This window comes from Medicago sativa, chromosome 3 (genome assembly GCF_051527215.1).
Source record: "Medicago sativa cultivar Bolivia chromosome 3, Bolivia_mono, whole genome shotgun sequence".
Taxonomy (NCBI): domain Eukaryota; kingdom Viridiplantae; phylum Streptophyta; class Magnoliopsida; order Fabales; family Fabaceae; genus Medicago; species Medicago sativa.
The window spans coordinates 74,861,637-74,887,196 of NC_140751.1; the positions used below are offsets into that span (position 1 = coordinate 74,861,637).

At 32.7% G+C, this 25,560-nt stretch overlaps 2 protein-coding genes across 2 annotated transcripts; one reads left to right on the forward strand and one right to left on the reverse strand.

Moving 5' to 3' along the window:
- The first annotated feature begins 13,689 nt into the window (after positions 1-13,689).
- On the forward strand, positions 13,690-15,275 carry LOC146940152 (nucleolar GTP-binding protein). The gene has a single exon (XM_085753772.1). The coding sequence runs from the start codon at positions 13,847-13,849 to the stop codon at positions 14,921-14,923; it is 1,077 nt and encodes a 358-aa protein (XP_085609898.1). The 5' UTR covers positions 13,690-13,846; the 3' UTR covers positions 14,924-15,275.
- Positions 15,276-21,725: 6,450 nt separating this feature from the next.
- LOC146940153 (inactive TPR repeat-containing thioredoxin TTL3-like) lies at positions 21,726-25,262 on the reverse strand. Its single transcript, XM_085753773.1, has 7 exons — positions 24,303-25,262; positions 23,865-24,057; positions 23,528-23,700; positions 22,888-23,221; positions 22,586-22,790; positions 22,397-22,497; positions 21,726-22,288 (listed from the first exon to the last, which is right to left on the reverse strand). The coding sequence occupies exons 1-7, from the start codon at positions 25,115-25,117 to the stop codon at positions 22,136-22,138; spliced, it is 1,974 nt and encodes a 657-aa protein (XP_085609899.1). The 5' UTR covers positions 25,118-25,262; the 3' UTR covers positions 21,726-22,135.
- Positions 25,263-25,560: the final 298 nt, after the last annotated feature.

Consider the following 25,560-nt stretch of genomic DNA (forward strand, 5'->3'; position numbering starts at 1 on the left):
AAGTTTCCTTCCGTTATTTGTTTATCATTATTGTAGTGCATATAGAACACTAGCAAGAATGATCCCTTTGTCTAAACTACAATTGATTGTCCTACAATGCTACCCCATCAAGAAGAGAGATAGTCGTGGATGGTCACCACATTAAATCTACAGTGTTTAGACGTGCACATACAAATATAAATTTCTCCTAAAATGTTAAATCAAATTTTTTTAATTATTAAAAAATGTAGTATTTCATTGTTCGCGTGGCTAAACACTATAGATTTGATCTTATGACCACATGAAAATAACTCCATAAAAAACACATAGTAACATTTATATTATTGCAATATTGCTACTTTACTATTTTTATATATTTTTTAATTAATTAGTTATATTTTTATAGCACTAGCTAGGCCTCGGACAAGTCATGTGAATCATCAATGTGTTCCATTGCATATCAATGACAAACTGAAGTACTAGGTTTGATTAACCTCTCAAAAAAAAAGTTTAATTAAACCACTGCATCATTGCCAATGGCCCAAAAGTAGCTCATAATTGCACAATGCATTATGCATATATCCTGTTTGCAAGGGAAGATTCTGAGAAAAACAACAGGTAGTGTAGCAGTGTAAATGACCCTTGAACATGAGACAAACGACCCTTCCAGCTTATGAATATTTTGACGAATTAATTAGGCCAAGATTAAAGCAAAGTTAATTCTATGATTTTCAAGTAGCTTAGTGCCCCGAGCTCACATATTTTAAATGGTGGAGTGTTCGAGGTTCGAACCGGCCCTGCATATATTATGCAATGCCCTATCAATTGCGCTAAGCTCACGGAGACGCATCAAATTTTATAATCTATTATTTTTTTTTATTTTAAATATCTCTTATCCTTTAAAATATTTTCTATCTATGTTATAAAGATCAATTTAGACAGAGCAATAATGTGTGATCACGGCATCCTTAGCTAGTGCAATTTAGCTTCCCCTGATCTATACTTTGATGTTTGTGCTTGGAGGATTTCGTTTAATAAGGTACGAAAGATATTTGTATCTTGTCTTTTTTTTATCTAAAAAATAAATTTGTAGATGGTAAAAAGGAAAAGCAAATATATGCATTTATGGAGAAAGAAAATAAGGGGGGGCATCTATATTAATATCATTTACGTAAAGGAGGATATATGCGAGGCATTTTCGATGATCGTAGTTTGATGGACTAACTTGTCAAGAATACTTGTGAATGTGCCATGTTGTAGAATTTGAAACTTTGCCCCCACAAGTCTCATTAATAAAAAAGCTATAATATAACTGGCCTTGATCAATTTGATTTTGCTGTATGATTTTCCATATGATGTGATCTGATAATACATTTCATAAACGACAATATTGTACAATTTATAGCACCCATATTTGACTAGACTGGACCTTTGCTCACAGCCCAACAAATTTCAATTCCAATAGCGACGCATTTTCAGCAGTTCTAATCACATGCTTATAACATGCAAATATGCTGGAAATTCTACCTGAAAAAATCCTCAATTAAACGTTATTTACCTCCCGAATGAATAATGGGTTAATAGTGTTTTTCACCCCTGTAATATATGTCATTTTCGGTTTTCGCCCTCGTAAAATTTTTGGTTTGATTTGCACCCTCGTAAATTTTTTTTTTTCCGGAAAACACCCTTTTCAGGTCATTCAAAAAACTTTTTTTCAAGAATTTTGGGATTTTGAATGACCTAAAAAGGGTGTTTTCCGAATTTTTTTTTTTACGAGGGTGCAAATCAAACCAAAAATTTTACGAGGGTGAAAACCGGAAATGACATATATTACAAGGGTGAAAAACACTATTAACCCTTGAATAATTATGACCCTCTTTATGGAAAGAGTAATGCTAGTAACACTCTATTTTAAACACTTACTCTAATACTCATTTTCTTATTGATTTAAATCATTGCGTGTCTACATTTTAGAAATAGAACCAACAAAAAGTGGTAGGACATACATTGATTTCATCCAATAAATGAGTAAATGTTAGAGAAAGTGTTCAAAAGTAAGTGTTGATAGCATTCCTCCTATGGAAAATCACAAGACTAAGACAAAAAAAAAAAAAAAAATCCTCTCATGGTACATGTGAGCAAAAGGATCATATACCCCTTTGAATATGCCAATAAGCCAACACAATAAATTATTTTATTTAAATTTTGAACAATATATTCCATCAAAACAAACTGAAAAAACAGATAAAATAATTGAAGAAAATATTCTGCATTATAATATAGAATATTGAGCAAATAATAAAAATGTAAGAAGGGAAGATGCATATTTCCTTCTCCGATAGAAGCACAGGCAATGGGCTTGCGTGACACCATCTTATGGCTTGATCAATTGGAACTATTAAAGGTGCAAATTGAGCATGACTGTAAGTTAGTAGTGGATCATATTTGATAGGTTCAATAATCGGTCGAAATTTGATAATATTATGTCTCGGTATAAATCATTATTGTGTCATTCTAAACTTTAAGATAAGTTTTGTCCAGAGACGAGCAAATTGTGTCATCCATATCCTAACGAGGATATCAAAATTGTATGTTCGTCACCAAGTCTTTGTTTTGATTTCATCTTGTATTTATGCTATTGTGGTGAATGAAATAATATGAATTTTAGTTGGTAAAAAAAAAAAAAATTGTACACCTCAATGGAGTATCAAGCCAATCATTGAACGACAAGTTCAAATAGTTTGGTGCCCTGCCATGATATAAACCAACTCCAAGACAAATTTGTAATTAGATAAATCTGTGTTAATTGTGAGAATAATGTACACTCATAATTACTATGCTTCGTTGTTTGCTAGTGAATTATGTACTATACGTCAACCTTATTATTTCATAGTAATAATTACTTTACATCACGGAAAGTGAAAAGTAGTTAATGATATGCATGGTGCAACATTGAAATGAAATGATTATTTAGTTTTCACAGCTCCAAAACCTCCCAAGATGGTGTAAGAGTTGTTTCTAGTTAAGTAGTGTGTGTGAAGGTAGTTGGACAGTTCGCAGCTTGATTATTGTCTTGTAAAATTTACAGTAACGTGTTATTCAACAAAGTTAACATTCCATGGATTGCGATTTGGGATAAGGAAATTGGCCTATATTGTTTTGTTGTGAGACATGTTTTATAGCAGCTAAATGTGTCACGAGTTCATGGAAATGTTGATAGTAGCCTTACTCGAAGGTTGATGGGTTAACTCGGTCCGGATCAATTTTTTATGTGAACTAAATTGGTTAGGCTCAAATTGATCCGCTCAATTAAATTCGGACTTACTTCATTATCGTCCACTCCATACAATTTTGAGATGACAAGATTTTGCAGCAAAATGAAGTTAACGTTAAAAAGGAAAAAGAAAACGTGCCATAGTTAAAAAAAAAGTGTCATAGAAAATGTCCTCATGAACATTGTTCAGTTAGTGGGGACATCGCATATAATATAGAGGGTCAGAGTTCGAACCGCGGAAAAATTACCCGTAAACAGTTAATATTTCAATAAGGATAATTTTGGATTTCAACAAAAATACCGAAAGTAATTTTGTCAACGTAATGAGTTATTTTTTAATATTAATCTTGTCCCCTCTAAATTCCCTTAATTTGGAGGAACAAAAAATGGCTTCATATCCCCTATTCCCTTCCTTCTTGTCCTAAAAAAATTAAACCAAACAAGGTTCATTTAAAACATATCATTTGCTCCCCTCCCTTTTAAAAACTCCAAACTAAACTAACCCTAAATAAATGAATAAATTAAATAAAGCAAAAGCAAATAAAGGAAGGGGGGGAAGAACCTAGCTATTGTTCAGAACTTGAAATCGTACCATGCATTTCATTCATGGTGTCCATCACTAATGGCATACTGTTGTAGTGTACAAAGTTGGACAGTGACCTTTGGAATTCAGTGGTGAAGAAAAGATAATCCAATCTAATAGTATCGACTAGGCATGTACAAACATGCATCATTCATGCACACATTATTAATCTTACATAAGCATGTTCTCAGTAGATGAATGCTCCTTAGAAAGTACTTATAGAAAGTACTTTATCTTGAAACAATATCCAGAGATGTTAATCCCATCATTCAGTTTTACCCTCACATTAAAAGAGAATGCTCCTTTCATACCAAAATATTGAAAAAGAGAATGCTCTTTTTCAATTTTTCTTCTTCTCATAGTCTCATAGATCACCTCCATTGGAGTTGCTTCTGTTTAAAATGGGTCGAAATTCGAACGAACACTATTTGTTTTTCTTATCACGTGGTAGCGAATAATTGTTTTAAGTTTTATCATATCAAAATTTTGTTTCAATTCTTTGCTGATTTTTTATTAGTAAAGTTGAACTCGATACTTCATAGCTTACAATATTAACATACACGGTGCATCAACCATTTATACTAGACGACCCTTTTAAGCTTTCAAGCTCAACTATTTATAATTTATATATTTTTGATGATAAAGCTCAACTATTCTACTACTTATATCAATTGAGCAATACAATATACATGAATAATTAACTTTTTCATAATTTTACACTACTCATCATGCACTTTTATTTAGGTTTTTTTTTCTTCCTACAACTGTTTGTCATAATACATAAGGATTGATACTAAAGTGGAAAAATCAATTGATTCGTAATCATAGCTCTGATGAGTAACATAAACATTTGGTATGTAGGAGCGCATATTTGAAATCACAGTTCTTTACTTCTTACCCGTTAGTGTGTAAATTAGGACTCTTTCAAACCAAAAAGGAAATAAAAGTGAGAAGAACGTTGTTCACACTTCACTCAATGCTAGAAAACACTAGTAATTTACCAATATAACCTCATCGACAGTTAACTGCCGATGGGTATTTACGTCTTTTTCTGGTGTGTTTCAACATTGTTTGAAGTGTAAACAGCAATTATCTAAAAGTGAAAATCAACTGTTAACATTTTGATATGGGCCAAATCTCAAGGATCATGTTGATCCATGTTGATACGGGCCAAATATAAAGGGTTGCTAATGAAGTTGGGCCAAGTAGTGGCAGTCATGAAGCCCATTTCAGCAGGAGGTGTAGGATGAAATACTATAGATTTATGTAGAATAAAGGGAAAATTGATTCACCATTTAAAAAAAAAAAAACAGGGAAATCGATTCACAAACTACGGAAATGGTTTATCATCAATCCATACATAAATATGGCATATGAAAAACAATGAAAAATAGTGAAGTAAATTTGCAGAAATTTATTATTCTTTATTTGGATTTGATCCTCCTTGAAAGGATCCCCCTCTCTTGCAATTCATAAACCTTTCTTCTATTTGTGCATGACAGAAGTTTGTGCATGACAGAAGTTAAAGAGACAAATATGAGAGACCAGTTTTCAACTTTTTGATTTCTTTCTTGCACGATGAAGAAAAGGGATAAAGAGGTGACTAATCTCTATCTTAATAAAATTAGTTCCCTATTTTAAAATGAGTGTCGTTTTAGTTAAAAAAAAAATATTTCAAGATGAATGTCACTTTCAGTTTCCAATACAATAATAACTTTTTTTTTCTTTCAATTGTACCATTTAATTAATATTATATACACCACTTCCAATTTTTTTTTTTTAATGAAAACAAATCAATAGTTGATTAGGATAATTTGATAAAATAACATCTCTTTCTTTTAATCTATGCATTTCTTAATATGTGTCTAAAAACATAAACGACATTCATTTTAAAATGGAGGGAGTAAATGATAGATATATCCTTTAGCATGATTAATGAGTTATTCCTATCTTTGGCACTAATGATAGAGGTATCCTTCCTGGGTCGACTCTACCCATGATTTCTATCTATGGATGTCAATGGGTATCCGTGGGTACGGGTAGTATGGTATCCGTCCCCGCCCCGTTGGATAAATATGGTACCCGTACCCGTCCCCATACCCGTGCGGGTATCTCTATACGGGAAATCCACGGGTATTTAGATACCCACGGATATCCGCGGGTACCCATGAATTTTTGATTTTTTTTTTTGTACAAAGAAGAATTCAACTTTTAATTACCTACAAAATTCAACTTTTAAAGATCCATACATAACATATTCCATTCAAATTTCATAATCCATACCATAATCCAACAAAAATAAGGATTCTTACATAATCCCAACCAAATTCATCATACCAAAAAAGATTAAATCAATTCAAATCCATAAAACAATTAGAAAACCCTAAAATTAGTTTATTCCTCTAAAATTAGAAAGCCCTAAATTCTAAAATCATAAACAAGTAATCATTATAAGGAGAAGAAGAAAAGAGATAAAGAGAAATTTTTGATGCTCTTGAAACCACACTCATATATATATTTTAGTAATTTACGTAATTTATTAACGGGTACGGATACCCGCGGGCACGGGTATCATCAAATCCGTGTCCATAAAGTAACGGGTAGTTAAATACCCGTTTAATATACCCGCGGGTACCCGTTTAGCTACCCGCCCGTGCCCATGACGGATTTTATCAGCGGATACCCGCGGGCACGGATTTTTTTGCCACCCCTATTTCTATCCAATCTGCATTTTTATTGGCCAATAACTATTATTTCAGTTCATATTCTAAAAAAACTATTGTTCAGTTTTTTCATGAGTAAATTACACTCCCCTTCCCTCAAAGATGCTTGAATTACACTCCCCTCCCCTCAAAGATGCTTGAATTACACTCCCCTTCCCTTTTATGTTAAAATATATACTCTTCTCCCTTGAAAAATAAAATTTATACTCCCCTCCCTTATAAGATGCTTGAATTACAACCCCCTCGCTTAATAATTAAATATGCATTACACTGTAATCTATTTTAACATAAATAAATATTTTTATGATATATATATATATATATATATATATATATCAATTTTGAACCATCATTAAAGAAAAATTAATTCATTTCTTTATAATTTAAATGTCAATAATAATTAAATTTAAATATTTTGCCATTGATTTGATAATTTAGAGTATAAAATTAACTTTTAAATAACCATGCTTTATTGTCTTTAGTAATTTTTCACATATTTTAATTTTATTTTGGGTTGTTTCATATTTTATAATAGGGTTTAAAACTACATGTTAATGAAATTGTGAATAAAAAATAGCGAAAAATATGTATTCAATTTTTTTATTATATTAAAATAGACCCGCAATACTATTTTTTTCGAAGTGTGTTAGATTATTATTATTATTTTAGATTATTAGTAATAAAAAATAAATATTGAGGGAGTAAAGTGTAGATATTAACATAAAGGGGATGAGAATGTAATTCAAGCTTCTCTTAGAGGAGGGGAGTGAAAAGTTTGTTAATATGTTTTGAATAAGAGGGGAGAGGAGTGTATATTTTAACATAAGAAGGGAAATGAGTGTAATTCACGCATCTTTGAGGGGAGGGGAGTGTAATTTACTCTTTTTATAATATGTCTTCATGTTACTTCATAGAAAAAAGTTTGGTTAATTTATTTTATTTTATTTTTCTTTTACCTAATATTTGTTTTGGTCTTTTATCTATTACCTAAGTCTATATTTGATATCATGATGGATTGTGTAAATCAGAGTGATTTACTATGATTCTTACAAACTCACTATGATACTAATCATGCATTAGATTATCAATTAAAATTCATGTGATAATAGGAAAAATGTTAGTTCAACAAGTTTTTGTAGTCATTTCAGAGTTTTATTTTTGGCCATATGTTGACAGTCACACCATTTAAGATAATCATATGATTCATATCTAAAATACCATTGGACATCAAATGCACATGTACATCTTTTTCGGTCATGTTCGAATTATGATTTGTAGAGTTATGTTAAATATTTTAAGGGTCTTGTTAACGAGTGCCCCCGGGGCACTTTTTAAGCATGCTAAATAAAGTAACTATTCTTTCAAAATTTAATAGTTTTCAATTTCCAATGTATTGATTACACAAACATTTATAAAAAGTTACTACTTTAGGTCCTTAACCAATGCCCCGGGGGCACTAGTTAACATTTTCCATATTTTAAAGGTCTCTGTGAGGGTCTAATTTAGCCACAATTCAACCGTGACAAATATGTAAATCGTCCTGCATAGCCACACTTTAACCATGGCAAAATCTTAGACAATGTGTGGTAGACCAACTTGCACACGCAATGGACCAGCCGGTTGTTGGAGACTAGCTCTTGCTCTTTCAGCTAAACCTAACCTTGATTGATAATGTTTGCTTTGTTTAAATGCTTCATTATTAAATCATAAAGATGAATTTAGAAGAGTATTATACAATTCGTCCTACTAAAGTGTAAAAATCTAATCCTAGCTAGTGCTATTTGCATCATAGCTTTAGAGGGGACCATTTTTCCCATGCTCTCAAGTACTTCATTACCGTCTTCATTGGGGCATCCTCACTTTAATTAGTCCCCGTTTCACACCCTATTAGCTTTAATTCGGCTACAATAATTTTATGATTGAAGAAATTGAAAAGAGGGAGAAAAAATAAAGGAAAAATTCACAATTTTCTACGAATTTCATGTTTATATTTTTCTTAAAATATAAATCCACATGCTTTTGTTTTCAAATATTAGTCATCTCTTATCGGTTAATATTTATATTTTATGATAAAATAAGAGACAAATAGACAAAAAAAAAAAAGAATAACATAATCTCTATGCACATAATGCACTATTTTTTTTATTGACTCGTGTACGTCACAGATCATATTGATGATTTAATTTAGAGAAAAAGCATTGTTTGTTCATATGAGTTGAATGATGCTGCAGTTAGGGGAGTTTCCCTTAGCAAGCAATTATTAAATGTAAATTGAGTAAACTGATCCCTAAGTAATGATGTCTATTCTCTCCAAACACGGACCCTTTTTCCTTTCTTAAATTTTTTCTTCATAAAAAGTCGTGGGTTCCATGGTTGGTTGTGGTTGAGTGCATGTGTGTGTAGGGACTTACTTGCTAGGAAAACAACAAGAGGGCGTGAATCAACATCTGGCGGGGGCTCACCAAGGTGGTAATATGATTGGATTATGAAGCAAGCCTCGTGGGCTTTGGTTCCATATTACCTTTTTCTTTTTTAAATGTTTTTGCCAATCACTTCTAATAATATAAATTTGAGTTTTTGTGAACTTCCTAGTTTTCTTTTGATAGTCGTTTTGTAGTCACCTCAAAATTGTTCATTTTGTTGAAAAAAAATAGGTTTTACTAACCGATCAAATTTTACATATAAAAATAGTTGATCGGAAGTTACGACTTGATCAAGAGTGAATTTAACGTGTCTAAAAAGTCAATCTTTCTTTTCTATAATGATATTTTTAGGCTGGCATGTTTAAAAATATCTTTATTTTTTCTTTTCTTTCATCTTTTGGCTCTTTGGCCGTTTTTGTACAAAAAAAAAAATTAGATTCGAGTGGAGTTATTTTACTTACATTATACTCAGGAGTAAAAAAAATAAAATTATATATAGGAGGATGTATTTTATCCATTTTTTTCTTTAATGTTCTTTCTCGTGTTTCAAATATCATCCTTAATCTTCTTCTCTCCTCTAACCAAAAAAAAATCTTTCTTCTATCCTATTTCATATATGAAAAATCCTATCATATATTGTTTATTCAACAATCTTGATTTCACTAGTATCTCTTGTCAATATCATAGAAATAATCTACTTCACTGATATAGTTTCGTTAAACAATGGCTAATTTGCTTGAGGAAACAATTTAGTTTAAAGAGTAAACATCACTAAATTAATGTTGAGCAACCAAGTTTATTAACATAAATTAGTAATTAATCAGTGAAATTGACAAACGCTTTACATATATTTTTTGAAGAGGCATAGAGAAAAAAAGAGACCAAATTAAGCACAACATGCGCCTAAAAAGAGCTCAAAACAAAGTATCAGACAACAAATACGAAATGCGAGAAAACCAAATGCCAACAACAACATTATAAAGTGGACAATCCTATACATGCGGGAATTCATCGACCAAGAATGAAAGTCGAAACAAAATTAGGCCTATGAGCATTCAACCACCACCATGAATGAAGTTTTACTCTATCAAGCATATGACCAATGGATGATTGTTTGTTTTGAAAATTTTGTATGTTTCGCACTTTCCAAATGATCCACATACAAGCCAACTAGATAACTTGAATATAATGATGAATTTCCTTTCTGAAAAGATGAGCCCCCTAAACTAAATACTCTCTCTATCCCACAGTAGATGACCTATTTGACAATGAGTATTATTGACTTAACATATTTTGCCCTCATTTTTCTACTAATATACAAAGATAAATAATATCATATAAGATGTTGTTGGATTCGTCTCGATGAATATTTTTAGAATATTAAATTTTCATAATTTTTTTAATAGAGAATTGAAGATATTAAAGATACAAAATATGCATTGGTATGTGTGACAGAGTCAACTGCGTCACTTAATATGGAATATAGGGAGTAAGATGCATGCATATGCCAGAGGGAAGCACACTAAATATCCCCTACCAGTGCAAAATAGATGACCATACACACCCAAAAAGATCGCACTCCAAAAATAGATGATTATCTGTTTCCTGTTTGACGCAACCTCTAAAATAGTCCATAGTCCTTGAATGCAAAGCGCCACGATAAACAAAATTGTATTTTCTCAAAATTCTTTTATTAAGCAACCGCCACACAAATAAAGAAACTTTGAGAGGCACCGCTTTGTTCTAAACAATATCCGTGAAAGGAGGATGAACATGTTGCTCTTCACCAGGCAACATATTATATACTCTTTTTACCATGTAGCCATGTTCTGGAACATATTTCCAAAACCAAGCATGCAATATAGAAGTCTTCAAAATAATATTAGCTAGCAAAGAACAACACTACGCTAAAAGATCCTCCTCCTAAACAAAAAGTCTCCACCTCCAACTCCATCCCCGACCCTCGACCACCCAACCCTAGCCTCCTCATTTCAGCAAATTAGATATTCTTATCAACATGGAAATCAAACAACCTACTGAACCTTAAATGTAATAGACCTTCATCTAACCAAGGATCGTTCCAAAAGGAGGAACTTTCACCATCTGCAAATTAGGTACCCTCCTTAAACCAGCCACCCTCAAGAACCCCTAACACCCTCTCTCAAATCACATTAATCTTTCCACCCCCCAAACGCCTTCGATCCACCCCGCCTAACACTACCTTCTTCTTCCCCATACTTGGCTGCCATCACTTCATACCTAAAACGTTCATTATCAATAAGTAATCTCCAACACTACTTTCCCAACAACACCATAATAAATTCCCTAATTTTGTGAACCCCAAGTCCTAACTCCTTCTCATAATACACCTTACCCCAGTGAATCCCACTAATTTCAAGAGTTCCACCCCACCCCACCACCAACAAAAAAATGATTTAAAAAAGGGATTCAATCAGAGAAATGATGCATGTGGATGCCACGGAGAAGGAATGAGAATAAACGAGAAGCAGACAAATTACATATTTAAGCATGACAAGTCGACCGTCCATGAGATTTTTTTTTTACTCTTTCAATTAGATAACCTTTTTCTAATGTTCTCATTCAACGGGAGCCAAAACGACAAACAACGAAAATTGCCACCAATAGGAAGACCCAAGTAGACAAACAAAATTCGACCCACTTTACAGTTTAAAAGAGTATTACCAAAAGAAAAATAATAATGAAAAATGAAAAAAAAATTATAATTGGATCAATGAATCATTTTTTCAATCATTCATTGATTGATAAACCACTACAAATGACGGAGATACACAATTTTAACTAGCGAAAAGACGGGCACTCACGTGTCCATCTTTCCGCTCTTTTTATTGTGTTAACGTCTGAGACCACCATAATACTCATATAGTTTGTTACACTTTTTAAATGATAAAGGAAAAAAAACAAAAAATATATATATTCATATTGTGTTTGTTACATTTGTTTTAATATTTAAATTTATTCTTATATATTTGTTACATGTGTTATATGTATTGAAATTTGAGGGTATTTTTGGAAAGAAAAGTCCAACCCAAAAGTGTGTTGAAAGGGGTAGTTTTCTTTATATATAGTATAGATAATAGAAAATCTAGTATTTTAAAGTTATATATCTAAAATGTTGAATTGAATCACTCATCGGTCTCCGTTCGGGGTTTATTTCTCATGTTTGTAATTGCTATTTTTATTTGGGAAATTCTAACAAGTGCCTTTAGGACACTTGTTAAGAAGTTTACAATGGAAACTTTAACATGAAAATTGTGCATTCAACACATTAAAACAACAAAAAGTAACTTTTTCTACCTAAATTTCATCGATCATTTCTAATTTTAAATCCTAAACAAGTGCTGACACTTGTTAGCATGACCCTTTTTATTTTTAGATTTTTGTTTCAATTAATAGAAGAAAGTGGTCGCTATTTGTTCGGGATCTCTTCGTGAGGATTTTGTTCGCTATGTATAGCAATTCTCATCCAAGAATCACTATGCTCAACTCCATTTGAATGTATTCAAGAATTGATTTTCAGACTTAAATTTATTATTCAACTCTTTTTTACATGAATACATTCAGTGGCGGATCTCTTTGGAGACCCACAGGTGTCACGACATCCCACAGTTTTCCTATAAGTACTATATTAGACATGTTATTTCACATAAGGTATGCTTGGCGCGTTGGAAAGACAACATGCCATTCTCGTTGTGGATGTGAGTTTGATCCCCCCTACTCACTTTTTTTATATTTCTAGTGTATTAATAATGTTTTAATAAAAAAAATTTCTCATAATTGTTCTCATCCGGACTCGACTCATCTGGACTCGAACTACCATGCCCTATGTTGTAATCAAACAGTTGAACCACTACACCTGTTTATAATTTTACAAAGCTTTTGAAACTGTTTGATATATATTCCACAAATATTTGGCACCTCCAACTAAAAATTTCAAGATCCGCCATTGAATACATTTAATAAACTAGATTTTTATTTTTATTAAAAGATGAAATATTATTTGGAACTGTCAAAAGTTCATAGTTCACAACCTTATCACATTTTAGATGAGATGCAATAGGATAAACTGAAATAGATAGTATTTTCTAAATACTTTATAATCTTGACTATCTTTCTTTTTTTTGCACTAATCTTGACTATCTTCGATCACTACTTTTGAACGATTTAATGTTGTTATTCATAATATACCTTATATTTAATTAAAAAAAATCAGTATGGATAGTTGAGTGAGTTTTTCTGCTAAATACAAAAATGATAATTTAGTAAATTTGATTTTTTTTGACTAAATTTGATTTATTCATTAAAAAAATTGTTTTATATTCAACATAAAATCTTGAAAGTTAATTACACTTAACTAAATTTCTTAATCATCCTAAAAGAAGTTTTTTTCTTACAAAAATGACCGATGTATTTATTTATTTTCTGATCGTCTCGCATGAACAAAATAATAATCTTTTTAATTCTTTACTTAATAATAATTTTTTTACTTAAACAATTACTATAAAAAAGAATAATGAAAGTTGTTCCGTGAACCCCCATACTCAAAGGGGGACCAAAAAGTAGTGCAATGAGAATTAATCGAAGAAAGGCCTAGTTAAAGATAACAACTAGATAAAGGCTAAAGCATACCTGTATTATAAGCTGTCATTATTTCCCTCCTTTATCTTTACAAAAACCTAAACAATAATAACACATTTCAATATTTCATACTCATTAAGCGCAAGATCTAAGGTGCCACTATACAAGTGCAATTTGCAAAGCAACATATACGTACTATACACAAAAACCAAAACAAAATTAATTAGAAGAGAAGTTAAGAAGAATCATGATGAATAAGGGAAGAGAAGGCAAAAGAATAGCACCCTCTACTGATTTGTTAGTATGTTTTCCATCTCGAACTCATCTTCGTCTAATGCCTAAGCCCATTTGCAGCCCAGTTAGGCCTTCGGAGCCCAACAAACACCACCACCACAAAACTTACCATCAGCGTAAGAGATCAATCTCCAGAGCTGGTGGAAGTATTAGTGGTGGTGGTGGCCAAGCCGGTAGTCCTATGTTATGGACTAAAAACAAGTCAATGGGCTCCGAAAATTCGGAACCAACCTCTCCAAAAGTTACATGTGCCGGACAAATCAAAATGAGGCCTAAAAATTCTGCTTGTAGGAGCTGGCAATCGGTGATGGAAGAGATAGAAAAAATTCATAACGACAAGAAACAAAAGAAGCGTCTCAATTGGGCCGAATCTCTCGGCTTCAAGAAAGAGATCATGCAATTCTTCACTTGTTTACGAGCCATACGCTTTGACCTTCGTTGCTTTGGATCCTTCTCTGGAACCGATATCACAACGGAAGATGAAGATGAAGAAGATGATGATGGTGAAGATGAAGATAAAGATGAAGTGTATTATAATGATCATGTTGGTGTAGAAGAGAGTCATGGCGACAGCGAATCATCGAGAGCTGTGTTCTCAAAATGGTTCATGGTGATGCAAGAAGAACAAAATAAAGTTGTTCACAAAGAAGAAGAAAAGAAAGATGAAAACTGTGGTGATGGAGAAATCACTGTGCCTCCTCCAAATGCATTATTGCTCATGAGATGTAGGTCTGCTCCGGCGAAAAGTTGGTTGAGAGAAAGTGAAGAAGAAGGTGGAAACAATAATGAAAAAGAAAACAATTCACAGAAAGAGAAAGAAAAGGAAAAAGAATTAGCACAAGCACATGTAAAGAAAGGGCAAAGTTTAAAGTCATTGATGGAGGAAGAGAATAACAGTAAGAAAGAGAATCAGGTGGTGATGAGATATCACTCTGATTATTATGGCATTTCAACTGATATTGCTAGAGAGACATGGATTGTTGGTGGTTTAACAGATCCAATGTCGAGGAGTCGAAGTTGGAAAAGATGAATTAATCTTATCATTTTCCAATATTAATTACTCTTATAATTTTGTTTTGTTTTGATTTCAAGCTTTAACTTTTTTCTCTGAGCATTGCCAAGGTTGTTTTGTGCTGAAGTCTCACAAGAATAGTTTCGTGTGACACTGGGAAATTCAATATTAAATTCCCAGGTTTAGAATCTTTTATGATCATTTTGGTTTCTCTGTTGTACAGCTTTTTGGTTTCTTTACATAAGTACCTTGGAAAGCTTTTTACAGGTATGAATATGTACTATATATGTACTTGTATGAATTTGTGTACTCTGTTCTCTAGATTCTTAAATTACTGTATAGTTAAAGGAATGTGTATTTTTCCCCCAAATTTGCATAATTGAGAAGTTTTCTGAGTTCTTATTAGAACCGATGCAAAAAGATTGTTCATGTGTGTATAAGGTGCACAAATATGATAATATTTGATAAAGATGTTTCTCAAAGTTATGAAAAGTCTTGTAATATTCAAAAAATATTGACGATCATAGGTCCAAGACCTAAGTCCCAGTGGTTAAACAATGTTACCGATCCATTTTTTGTTGTTGGAAACGTTGGATGTACCTAAATAATTAGACGATTATTACATTAAGCTTATAGAAATCACACAAGCGGTTTAGAACGTTGAGATATTAATTACATAAGACACTTCTGTTATTGTTCAAGAACTAAGCTACAGAAGTTTATTCATAAAAAAAAGAACAAGCTAAATAATGTTTTTGGAACTCTTGTGACACATTTCTCAAATGGTCCCTGTTCCTGACTGGCATGTTTGGTTCTAGAGCTCAAAGACAAGAGAGTAAACTAGATTTAACTCTTTGTTCTTTTTATGGTTTGATCCAGGGACATACTGACATACACAGAATTTTGTTTCAACAGTGAACACTTTTTTCCCTTCTGGTGTTGTACTATTCCTGTTTGTCAGCCCCTTCTGACCATGTACCATGAAAGCTTCAACGCTTTATTAACTTTGGGGTCTCCAGTGTTTTTAAAAAGGATAATAAGGCAAAAGGCTAGAATTTGTTGATGTTTTGTATCCATTTCTCTGTAAATCAGAATTCAGAACAACAACCTCTGAGCTAAAGAAAGAAAAAAAAAAAGAAAAAAAAAGAATTCAGAACAACATTATTCCGATAAAAGAAAGAGATGGAAGAGTGGCTATACATTGTTAATGGATATATTGTATGAAAAATAAGTTGGAAAATTAATATGAAATTGCATTTTAAAATCTATATATTAATAAACAAGTAAATGACCAACAATGGATAATCTAAGCAATGAAAAATTTGAGTCTCTTGAGTGAATGATTAGGGGATTCAATTTCCGACTCTTACTTATAGAGAAAATTTGATTGCAGGAGAGTTCTGTGTGTTCAACAAGGATGAGAATAGGCTAGATCGGTTATATGGGCATTTGACCTCACTCGTTAACATTTTCCTTTACTTAAATAGAGAAAGTTTAGAGTTTTTTAGAAACTTATTTAGTTTCAAAGGTTAAACCACAAACCATTAAAAAAAGCTTCTTAAGTCTATTAGGTCGGTCTACTTAAGAAAATATGAATAATATTATTTATTATTATATTATATTATATGAATAATTTAAGTTTATTAGTATATATTAATTTTTCACATATTTAAAAGTATTATTATAAACTAGAATTGAAATATGATATAATATTTAGTTAGGTTCTCTAAAAAATCGTGCTAAGTACCAAAAGAGATTTTAATTTCATTGATCTATTAGTTCGTTAATCTATTTAAACTTGGATTACATTACTAATTTAAAGATGTTCATATGAAATAAGGATTTTCAGACTGTATCAAACTTTTAGAAGGTGCCTAAAAAGCAGCGATGGATCCAGAATTTTTGAATAGTGAGGGCACTATATATAAAAATTTGTAACATTAGTAATTGTCCTCTACGATTATTCATATTATGGAAACTTTGAATGGTTTTCTTTGTATAAATAACTAAACAATCATTTAACCGGTCATCCCCAACTTGATTTCGTATCCAATTTTTCGTAATAGTTTGAGATATATGATGATAAGTGTTGGCCAAGAGAGAAATGATTTGTGATAAGTGTGGTTCATGTGATTAAAATGTCAACTATTAGTACACCGTATAAGCCCACAAACTTTACACCATGCATCCGTCCCTGCTAAAAAATAAGTCTATAACATATCACAAACCAAACTTAGGTCTTACAAAGACTAACTAGGCTTAATCTATTCTCATCACTAGTGTCCAATCGATTCTCCAACGGAAAAATGGATTGTCTCAATTGTTTTCTGCCATACTTTCTCATATTTCATGATCTACACCACCATTAAAACAATTTTTTTTCTTCTAAATTCTCTTTATCTCTCCTTTCAAATGGATGGTCAGGGAATGTCACGATACTACTTGGTTAGTTGACAATAGTGTGATAATAGGGTACTAACAGTAGCGATAATACACAAAGGAAATAATCACCGTTGGTTTAAATCATAACCAAAACCATCACTGTTGGTTTAAATCATAACCAAAACAAATCATAACCAAAACCATCACTGTTGGTTTAAATCATAACCAAAACCTCCTACTAGAGTATGCTAAGCCGGCAGTACACGTAAAAATTTAGATGTAAGCAGCACACGCAAATATTTTGAAAAAAAAATTAGTAGAGTTGGTTTAGCCTACAATGTGGTTGATGCTACATTTTTTTTGTTTTTTTGTTTTGTGAACATTTATTTATGTTTTAGTTTATTTTAAATGTGAAAAATTCATATTATATTTTCTGTTCAGAATATTTTAATACTCACTTCTATCTGGGAAATTTCACAATGCTAAAGAAAGGCTCGGAAAATTTAAGAGAAATATTTGTTTGTGAAAAGCATGTGTAGCAAAATTGGATTTTATTGAAATTGTGGGGGTGTGGGAACTAAGTGTTGGGTGGGTTGTAGAGTAAAATAGCAGTCAACTATGTTACTGGAGTTGACAGCGTCTCTTATGCCACCCTGCTCTTCACACTGGACTTTTCACTCGCACCTAGGCATTTCGAAAATGCCTTTGCGTTAGTTAACTAACACAATTGTTAAACACTGCGTTACTTAACTAACGCTACGTGCTGTCTTAAACTAGGCAGAACACCTCATTTTCTCATTTCTCATCTAAAATCTCAAAAAATCTAAAAAATCTCTCTCAAATCACCAAAATCCAAAATTCCTTCAAGTTCAAATCAAACAACACTCAAGTTTTCATAAGCAAACACCATTAACCTTTTATGTTTATATGTTATATTTTTTCTCTTAAATTAGAAATTTTTTAGATTTAGAGTTTGTTTAAATTTTGGTGTTTTTGGCAGGAAATCATACAATGTTTACATGTGAATGACTTGTGTTGCTTAAATGTTTAGATGTTTGCATGTTTATGTTGAAGTTATCATTTTTAGGGTTTATGTATAATTTGCACTCCAAGTGTTTGATGAAATGTTTGAATAAGTTTTTCAATGATTGTGTTTAATTTCTTATTGTGTAGATTTGAAGCAATGGCGGGGTGGATCGACGTTCATGCCGAATTCAACGGCGAAGAACCTCAGAGGTTGAAGGTCTGGTGCCTTGATGTAACTTTAAGAGGTCTCAAGGATCAACTGAATGAATTCAACCAAGGAGTCAACCCCAGAGACACAAGGAGGGTGGAATACGTTCGGTATAAACGTCCAACGCTCGACGAGGGGAGGGTATCATTCACTTAGGTGGAGTTAAAGAACAACGAAAACGCGACGAGCATGTTTTGGGAGCACAACATGTTACAGTGGATCGATATGCGGGTGACGTTGCTGAGATCAACTGAAGTTATTATCAAGAGTCTGATTCCGCCAAAGATCGTGATTAGGTAGGCAATGCACCTTCCAACTTCAACAACTGTCTTACCTTTGAATGGGGTAATTCAAACTCGCCAAACGCCAGGTCCTCAGCATTCGCCCAACATTCATGTTTTTCCTTTGAAAAGATTAAATTCTTGTTAGGCTGGTTTAGATGAAGGTATTGAAGTGTCAAGGAATGAACCTCATTTTTGGCACTTGAATACCATCATCTGAAGCAAGCCTAACAAAAATTTATTCTTTTCAAAGGAAAAACATGAATGTCGGGCGAATGCTGAGGACCTGTTGTTTGGCGAGTTTGAATTTACCCCATTCAAAGGTAAGACAATTGTTGTAGTTGGTATGCACATTCCAACTACAACAATTGTCTTACTCTGGATGGGGCAATTCAAACTTGTTAATCGGCAGGACTCCAGCATTCGATGAGCATTTTGAATGATGGTATTCAAGTGTCAAGAAATGGACCTCATTCTTTTGACACTTGAATACCTTCATTTAAAATGTTGATCCCATGCTGGAGTCTTGCTCCTTAGCTAGTTTGAATTTGCCCCATTCAGGGGCAAGACAATTGTTGTAGTTGGAAGGTGCATTCCCGAATGTAATGTAATGTAATTATAGGACATATTTATGAACATATATAGTTGACATACATGTTGTTTATGTAATGTAACGTAACCTTTATTCGAATTTATTCAATACGCAATTTTTATTCTAATTCACGCTGAATTTATTCGAATTCATTTATTTACTTTATTGGAATTTATTAATTCAATGCGCACTTGTAAAATAAATGCAACAATTAACAAAAATAAAGAAACAAAAATAATAGATATAAAATATCATTTTATTAATATAATTCTTATTACATTTACAACGGGGTAAAACTAAATCTGCGAAAAAATAAAAACCACCAGAAAACCGACCTCCCTGGCGTAAAACTAAAAGAAAACCACCAGAAAACCGACATTCCTGGGGTAAAACTAAATCTGCACATTTAGTTTTACCCAATCTGGTTTTTTTCCCAAGAAAGCTGCTCACTACTCATCTTTTCCCTAGCATTCCCACTACCTATCATTCTTTCTCTTTTTACACCAAAATAAAGAAGGAAAAAAAAAAGGAAAGGAAGAAGATTCATAGTGGGAGAGAGTGAGGAGGAGAGTGAGAATGAGAGATGGTGTGAGGAAATGGGGAAGTTTAAAGGTGTATTTATAGGCGGAGATTGTAACATAGGTTATATCTACCATAAATAGGGTCAAAAAACGTGTAAAAACTTAACAAAAACGTGTAAAATCAATTAAAATGCATTGAACAAAGTCAAAAAAACGTGTGTTCTTGAGCCCAGGATTAACACTAGCGTGAGTTAACTCACGCCAGTTTGGCCGGTGGTCACAACTCAAGAACACGTTTTTTGGACTTTGGTCGGTTATTCAACCATGGTTTTATTGAGTTTTACACGTTTTATTGAGTTAACTTTATTCTATATTATTTTGTTAATCTATATTATTTTGTTTACATTAACCTAAATTATTTTGTTTACATTAATCTAAATTATTTTATTTACTATAATCTAAATTATTTTATTTACATTAATCTAAATTATTTTATTTACTATATTCAAATTTATTTATGCACTTAAAATAAATATTGATTCGATATTATTCATACAATACAATATTGATTCAATATTTTATTTACAACATTAGAAAATAAAAGCAAATATAAAATAAAAAGGAATGAACAAAATTGAGGCATATAACAATATCTCATTTTATTAATAATTCATACAATACAATAATTCATACAATAATTTATTCAAATTCACTACTTATTTTCTCCTTCTTGGGGTAAAATAGTGAGCAGCCTTCTTGGGGAAAATACATCATCAACCCTTGGGCTAAATTTTAATCTGGTTTTTTTTTACCCCAAGAAATTCTTTTTACCCACGGTAAAAAGTTTCTGCGGTTAAAAAAAGCAGATTTAAACTTATCGCAAGGGTCGATCACTTCCCCAAGTCGGTTACTCACTATTTTACCCCGAAGAAGTTTGATCACTTTTTCCCCCCAAAGAGAATATTGAAAAAAGAAAGAAAGAAGAGAAATAGAGGGAGAGAGTGAGGAGGGGGAGAAAGTGATATCGTGTGAGGAATTAGGGAAGTATGAGGGTGTATTTATAGGTGAGAATGGTAGTATAGGTTGTAAACACCATTAATCTGGTCAAAAAACGTGTAAAATTTGGTAAAAAACGTGTGGAATGAATGTTGAAAAACTGACCAAAGACCAAAAAACGTTTGTTCTTCAGCTCTAACCACCGGCCAAAGTACGTGAGTTAACTAGCGCATAGGCCAGTGGTACGTGACTTAAGTCACGCAGAGCTTATAAGGTGCGTTAGTTAAGTCACGCTGCGTGACTTAACTAACGCAAGGGCATATTAGGAATGGCTGCAGGGCGCGTGCGAAATGTGCTGGGTGAATAACAAAATTCTAACCATTTTGAACCAATATTCTCTTGATATTCAAAGTGACTTAAATGTAAACAATATATTTGTTTGAACCATGAAGCTTGTGTTGGAATCAAATATAATGTATATAGACAATACTAAATATTAACACAAGTGATGGAAATTTTTGAGTGATGTTTTAAGAGGTGAAAGGATAAACTTAAATTCTTGGAGAAATAAAATGAATTTATTTTTAGTTGATTCATATCAACTATGCTATATTCATGCCTCTTGAATGAAAATCACTTCCCTCCCAAACACTCTTAACATAACTCTCTTGATAATTTTATGATGAGGCCTAGGCTACATTTGAATAACCTGAGATTAAGAGAGATAGAGAGTTAGGAGAGAAATGTAGAGAAACAGTGAAGGAGAAGATCCAAATCCAAACATAAATTCTCCCAGTGCACAAAGATCACGTAATTTCCAGCAATTATGTTCCTTTGATTACATTAATAATTTAAAATGGCAAACTATGACAAACCACTCCTCTAAAATATAACTTATACATATAAAAAAAAGTGTTCAGGTTTCCCAAACCAATGTGCAATACATGAAAGATGGTGTATAAAGAATTACAGCCTAATCAAACATTCAAAGGATTAAAAGAATCAATTATTATCACACAAAATTTTCCTTTTCCTATAAACTTCCCTAAAAGCTACAGCAATGCTATACATTCTCTTTGGTTTCAACTTTCCATGGCCTTGTAAGCATGTTTACCTTGGTTTATTTTGGGTTTTCTTCATTTCCCTTTCATTCTGAAAAATCTAACATTCTTTCTTGTTTCTTGTAGTGTATGTTTTCATTTGTAGAAATAAATGTTAATATCTTCAGCTGCTATATAATTTAACTAATCTTTCTAACATCTCATGGTTTTTGCCAGGAATTTCTTTAACCCTTGATCCATTCTTGTATATTTTGAAAGCTGGTACAGAGTTCACACTTTCTGATTTTGCCAAGTAAGGATGGTCCTCAATCTCCACCTAAAAATAAAATTATAAATCCATTATAAGAAACAGTATTTTTTGCAAATGCACATTGCACAGTCACATTTTTTTAGACTAAAGCAAAGACATTAAAAATTTACCAACCTTAAGAAAATTAACTGATGGAAATCTCTTGCAAGTTTGCTCCAATACCAATACTACTTGCTTATGAGTTGCCTTGTTGCAAAAGAGCACCACAGACATGCCTGTTCATTTATCCACAACTGATAAGTCTTTGTTGTGTCATAATGTTCAAATTCAATTGCATAGAATATGGAATCAAACATGACTTACCAGGTGAAGTTACATAATGTCTAAACCTATCATTACTTGAGATGCAAACCAAATTTGAACCAAATTTCAAGTCCTTAACATCTTCGCCACGTAGCATTTTGAGTTTTAGTTGGATTTCAAACAAAGCCCTAGCAACCTCCTCATCCCCTGGCTTTTCTCTTATTAACATTTCGTAGTCTTGAATTGCAGCTTCCCATCTTTCCAACTATTATATGCGAAATACAAGAGAAAATAACGAGTTATTAAATCAACCAAAACCAAGTATATAGTAAAGTTTAATATTAATTTAGAAATTAAAGCACCTTGGCATTGCAATCAGCTCGCCGTAGCATTGCCTTGCTATAATTAGGCTGAATGGTAAGAGCTACATTGCAGTCTTCAATTGCTTTCTCAAATTGGCCGAGCTTAGAACGACAAGCTGCTCTGTTACATAACAGAACTGAATTGAATGGATCATACTCTAGCCCTTCATTGTATACCGCACATGCTTCCGTGAACTTTGATGCCTTGAAGAGCAAGTTACCACTCAATCTGGCAGATGTTGCGGCTCTTGCCCTTCTTACCACTACATCCACATCGGTGTTGCTTGGATCAAGTTTAGCCGCTTTCTGTGATGCTGTCCCGGCATCCTCAAACCTGTCGCCACATAAAAATGCAAAACAACTTAGGGTCATTCTTAATTAGATCACTCCAAATGAGTTTCAATTATTTGTATTAGTCAATATGCAACATTATCACAATTAAATTAATAAAATAAATGAATTTGTTGCCAAAAAAGGGAAAGCCTGATTTTCAGCACTTAGCATCAACTAGTAGTATATGCTTTTTAACATTTCAATGTGGTCCCTTATTTCCTAAATTGGTGTTCTTTTTTTGTTTGCATATGATTCCTAACATTTAAATAATTTATTAAACACATCAAAATAAAACATTTTCACCAACCTGCCGGCTGCCAAGTAAACTTGTGCTCCTATCATCAGAAGGTAAGCACTAGAAACTGGTCCAAATAATTTGTTACACCAATCAAGGTCAAATTTTGGCATTCTCTCATAAATTATATATGCTTCTTGATGCCTTAGGAGCTTCAACAAGGCTTCAGTTTGTAAAGCATAGACCTGGTAGACATAAGTCATAACCATTTATTTAATCAGCATAAGAGGGTTATTGGTCAATGAGTTGAGTAACTTTTTTAAGCTAAATTTGGATACAAAAGTACAAAACCCATATGATTAAAAAATGTAGGAGTGCTAAAATAAAACATTTGACCAAGGAAACTAACCTTTGGAGCTGAATCCACACCTAAGGATATTGCAGACTGTGTTTCCTTCAATATAACTTTCCAATCCTTGACTTTCCTAGCCTCAGTGCATTTGTTAAAGTGAACTTGAAGAGCCTGAGCTTGGACAGCAATTTCCGAATCAAAATATGGAGTTTCTTTAACGCAATTCAATGCCTTCTCTGCTTCTCCCAACCTGCATTAAAATTTTCAATTCTATAAAAAGACAATAACCATTAACTAAGCGATATTTAATTACAAATTGATCTGGAGTTCCCAAGTTTGAACCCCGATTGAAATAACTCTTGGTCCGACTTAACTTACTTCCCATCCGAACTCAAGATTACCAGGGTCACTTTCCCCCTCGTAATTCAGAGGATTAAGACAAGTATACTGTATAATTGAGTGAAGCATATTAAGTTATTCATCATTAACAAGTACCTGAAGTATATTGTCGCCAAACGGCTATGAGCTCTAGGATAAGAAGGGTCAATCCTAATAGCTTCCTCACACTCAACAATTGCATGCTGAAACCTTCCCAAACCAATCAAAGCAGCACTCTTATTACAATGATAAGTCGCCTTATTGGAATCAATAGCAATAGCTCGTTCATATAAAGCCAAAGCCTCAGAAAATCTTCCTTGCTTGTAAGCTTCATTTCCCATTGATTTCAATACCTCAGGGTCTAGTATTCTGTTGCTTCTAGGACTTCGAAATTGCGACACACCATCACCACTTTTCCTCATTATATTCCCCATTACACTGTTATTCACAGAACAAGACACGGAATTCAACTCTTTGTTATTCTTTGTAACACTTGTTCTTGGGCTGCTATAGCTACTATTCATAAGTAAATTCCCAGTGAGTTTTGGTGTGCTCAAATCTTTGCTTGGGGACTTGGTTTCGCTGTCGCGTGGACGAGTAGTAGTAGTAATACTAGTACTAGTACTTATTCTTGCAAGTCCTAAGGAATTACCATTAGGCTCTTTCTGTTGAATTGAGCTTCTTGCAGAATCTGTAGGTGTGTGAGAAAAAGTGATGCTTTTTCTTGCTTGAGTCTCTGTTGGAACTTTTGACTCATGATTTGGTGACCCTTTTGATTCTTTTTGCTGTGTATTGTTAACACTCTTGATAGGTAGTGAATGAACAGATGATGAATTTCTGAGCTTTTTGGTCTTGAATTTGAAGATTTTTCCCATGAAAGTGCAGCCTAATACAACTTTTTCCACCTTGTTCTTATTGATTTTTCCTTCCATGACTATTTTTCAATCAAGAAGTATATCACAGAAGAGTCGAAAAAATAAAGACTCAAGCAAAGAAGAAAATAAAGAAGGTGAAAGTGAAGTTATTGCTTGAATCTTAATATTGTGATGGAGTTTATGTACACAAGATTGAAGTGCTATTTAAATTGTGCATATTTTTAGGTATATATATAATGTAAAGGATTCAAGAGTGGCTTCCAAGAAACTCACTATAGTTCTTTTTGTTTTTAAGGCTTTGGAGAGGCAGTGGGTAGGGTCAATGATATAAAAGAATAGTAACATATACACGCATGAATTTTGTATTTTTGTCACATTTTTCTTTTAATCAATACTATGTTTGATTTTGATAGTTAGAAAAGAATATCGGAATTTCATTTTTCTATGTAAGATTACCATTAGTATCTTGTTGTGCTATAAAAAAACAAAGGTAGAAACAT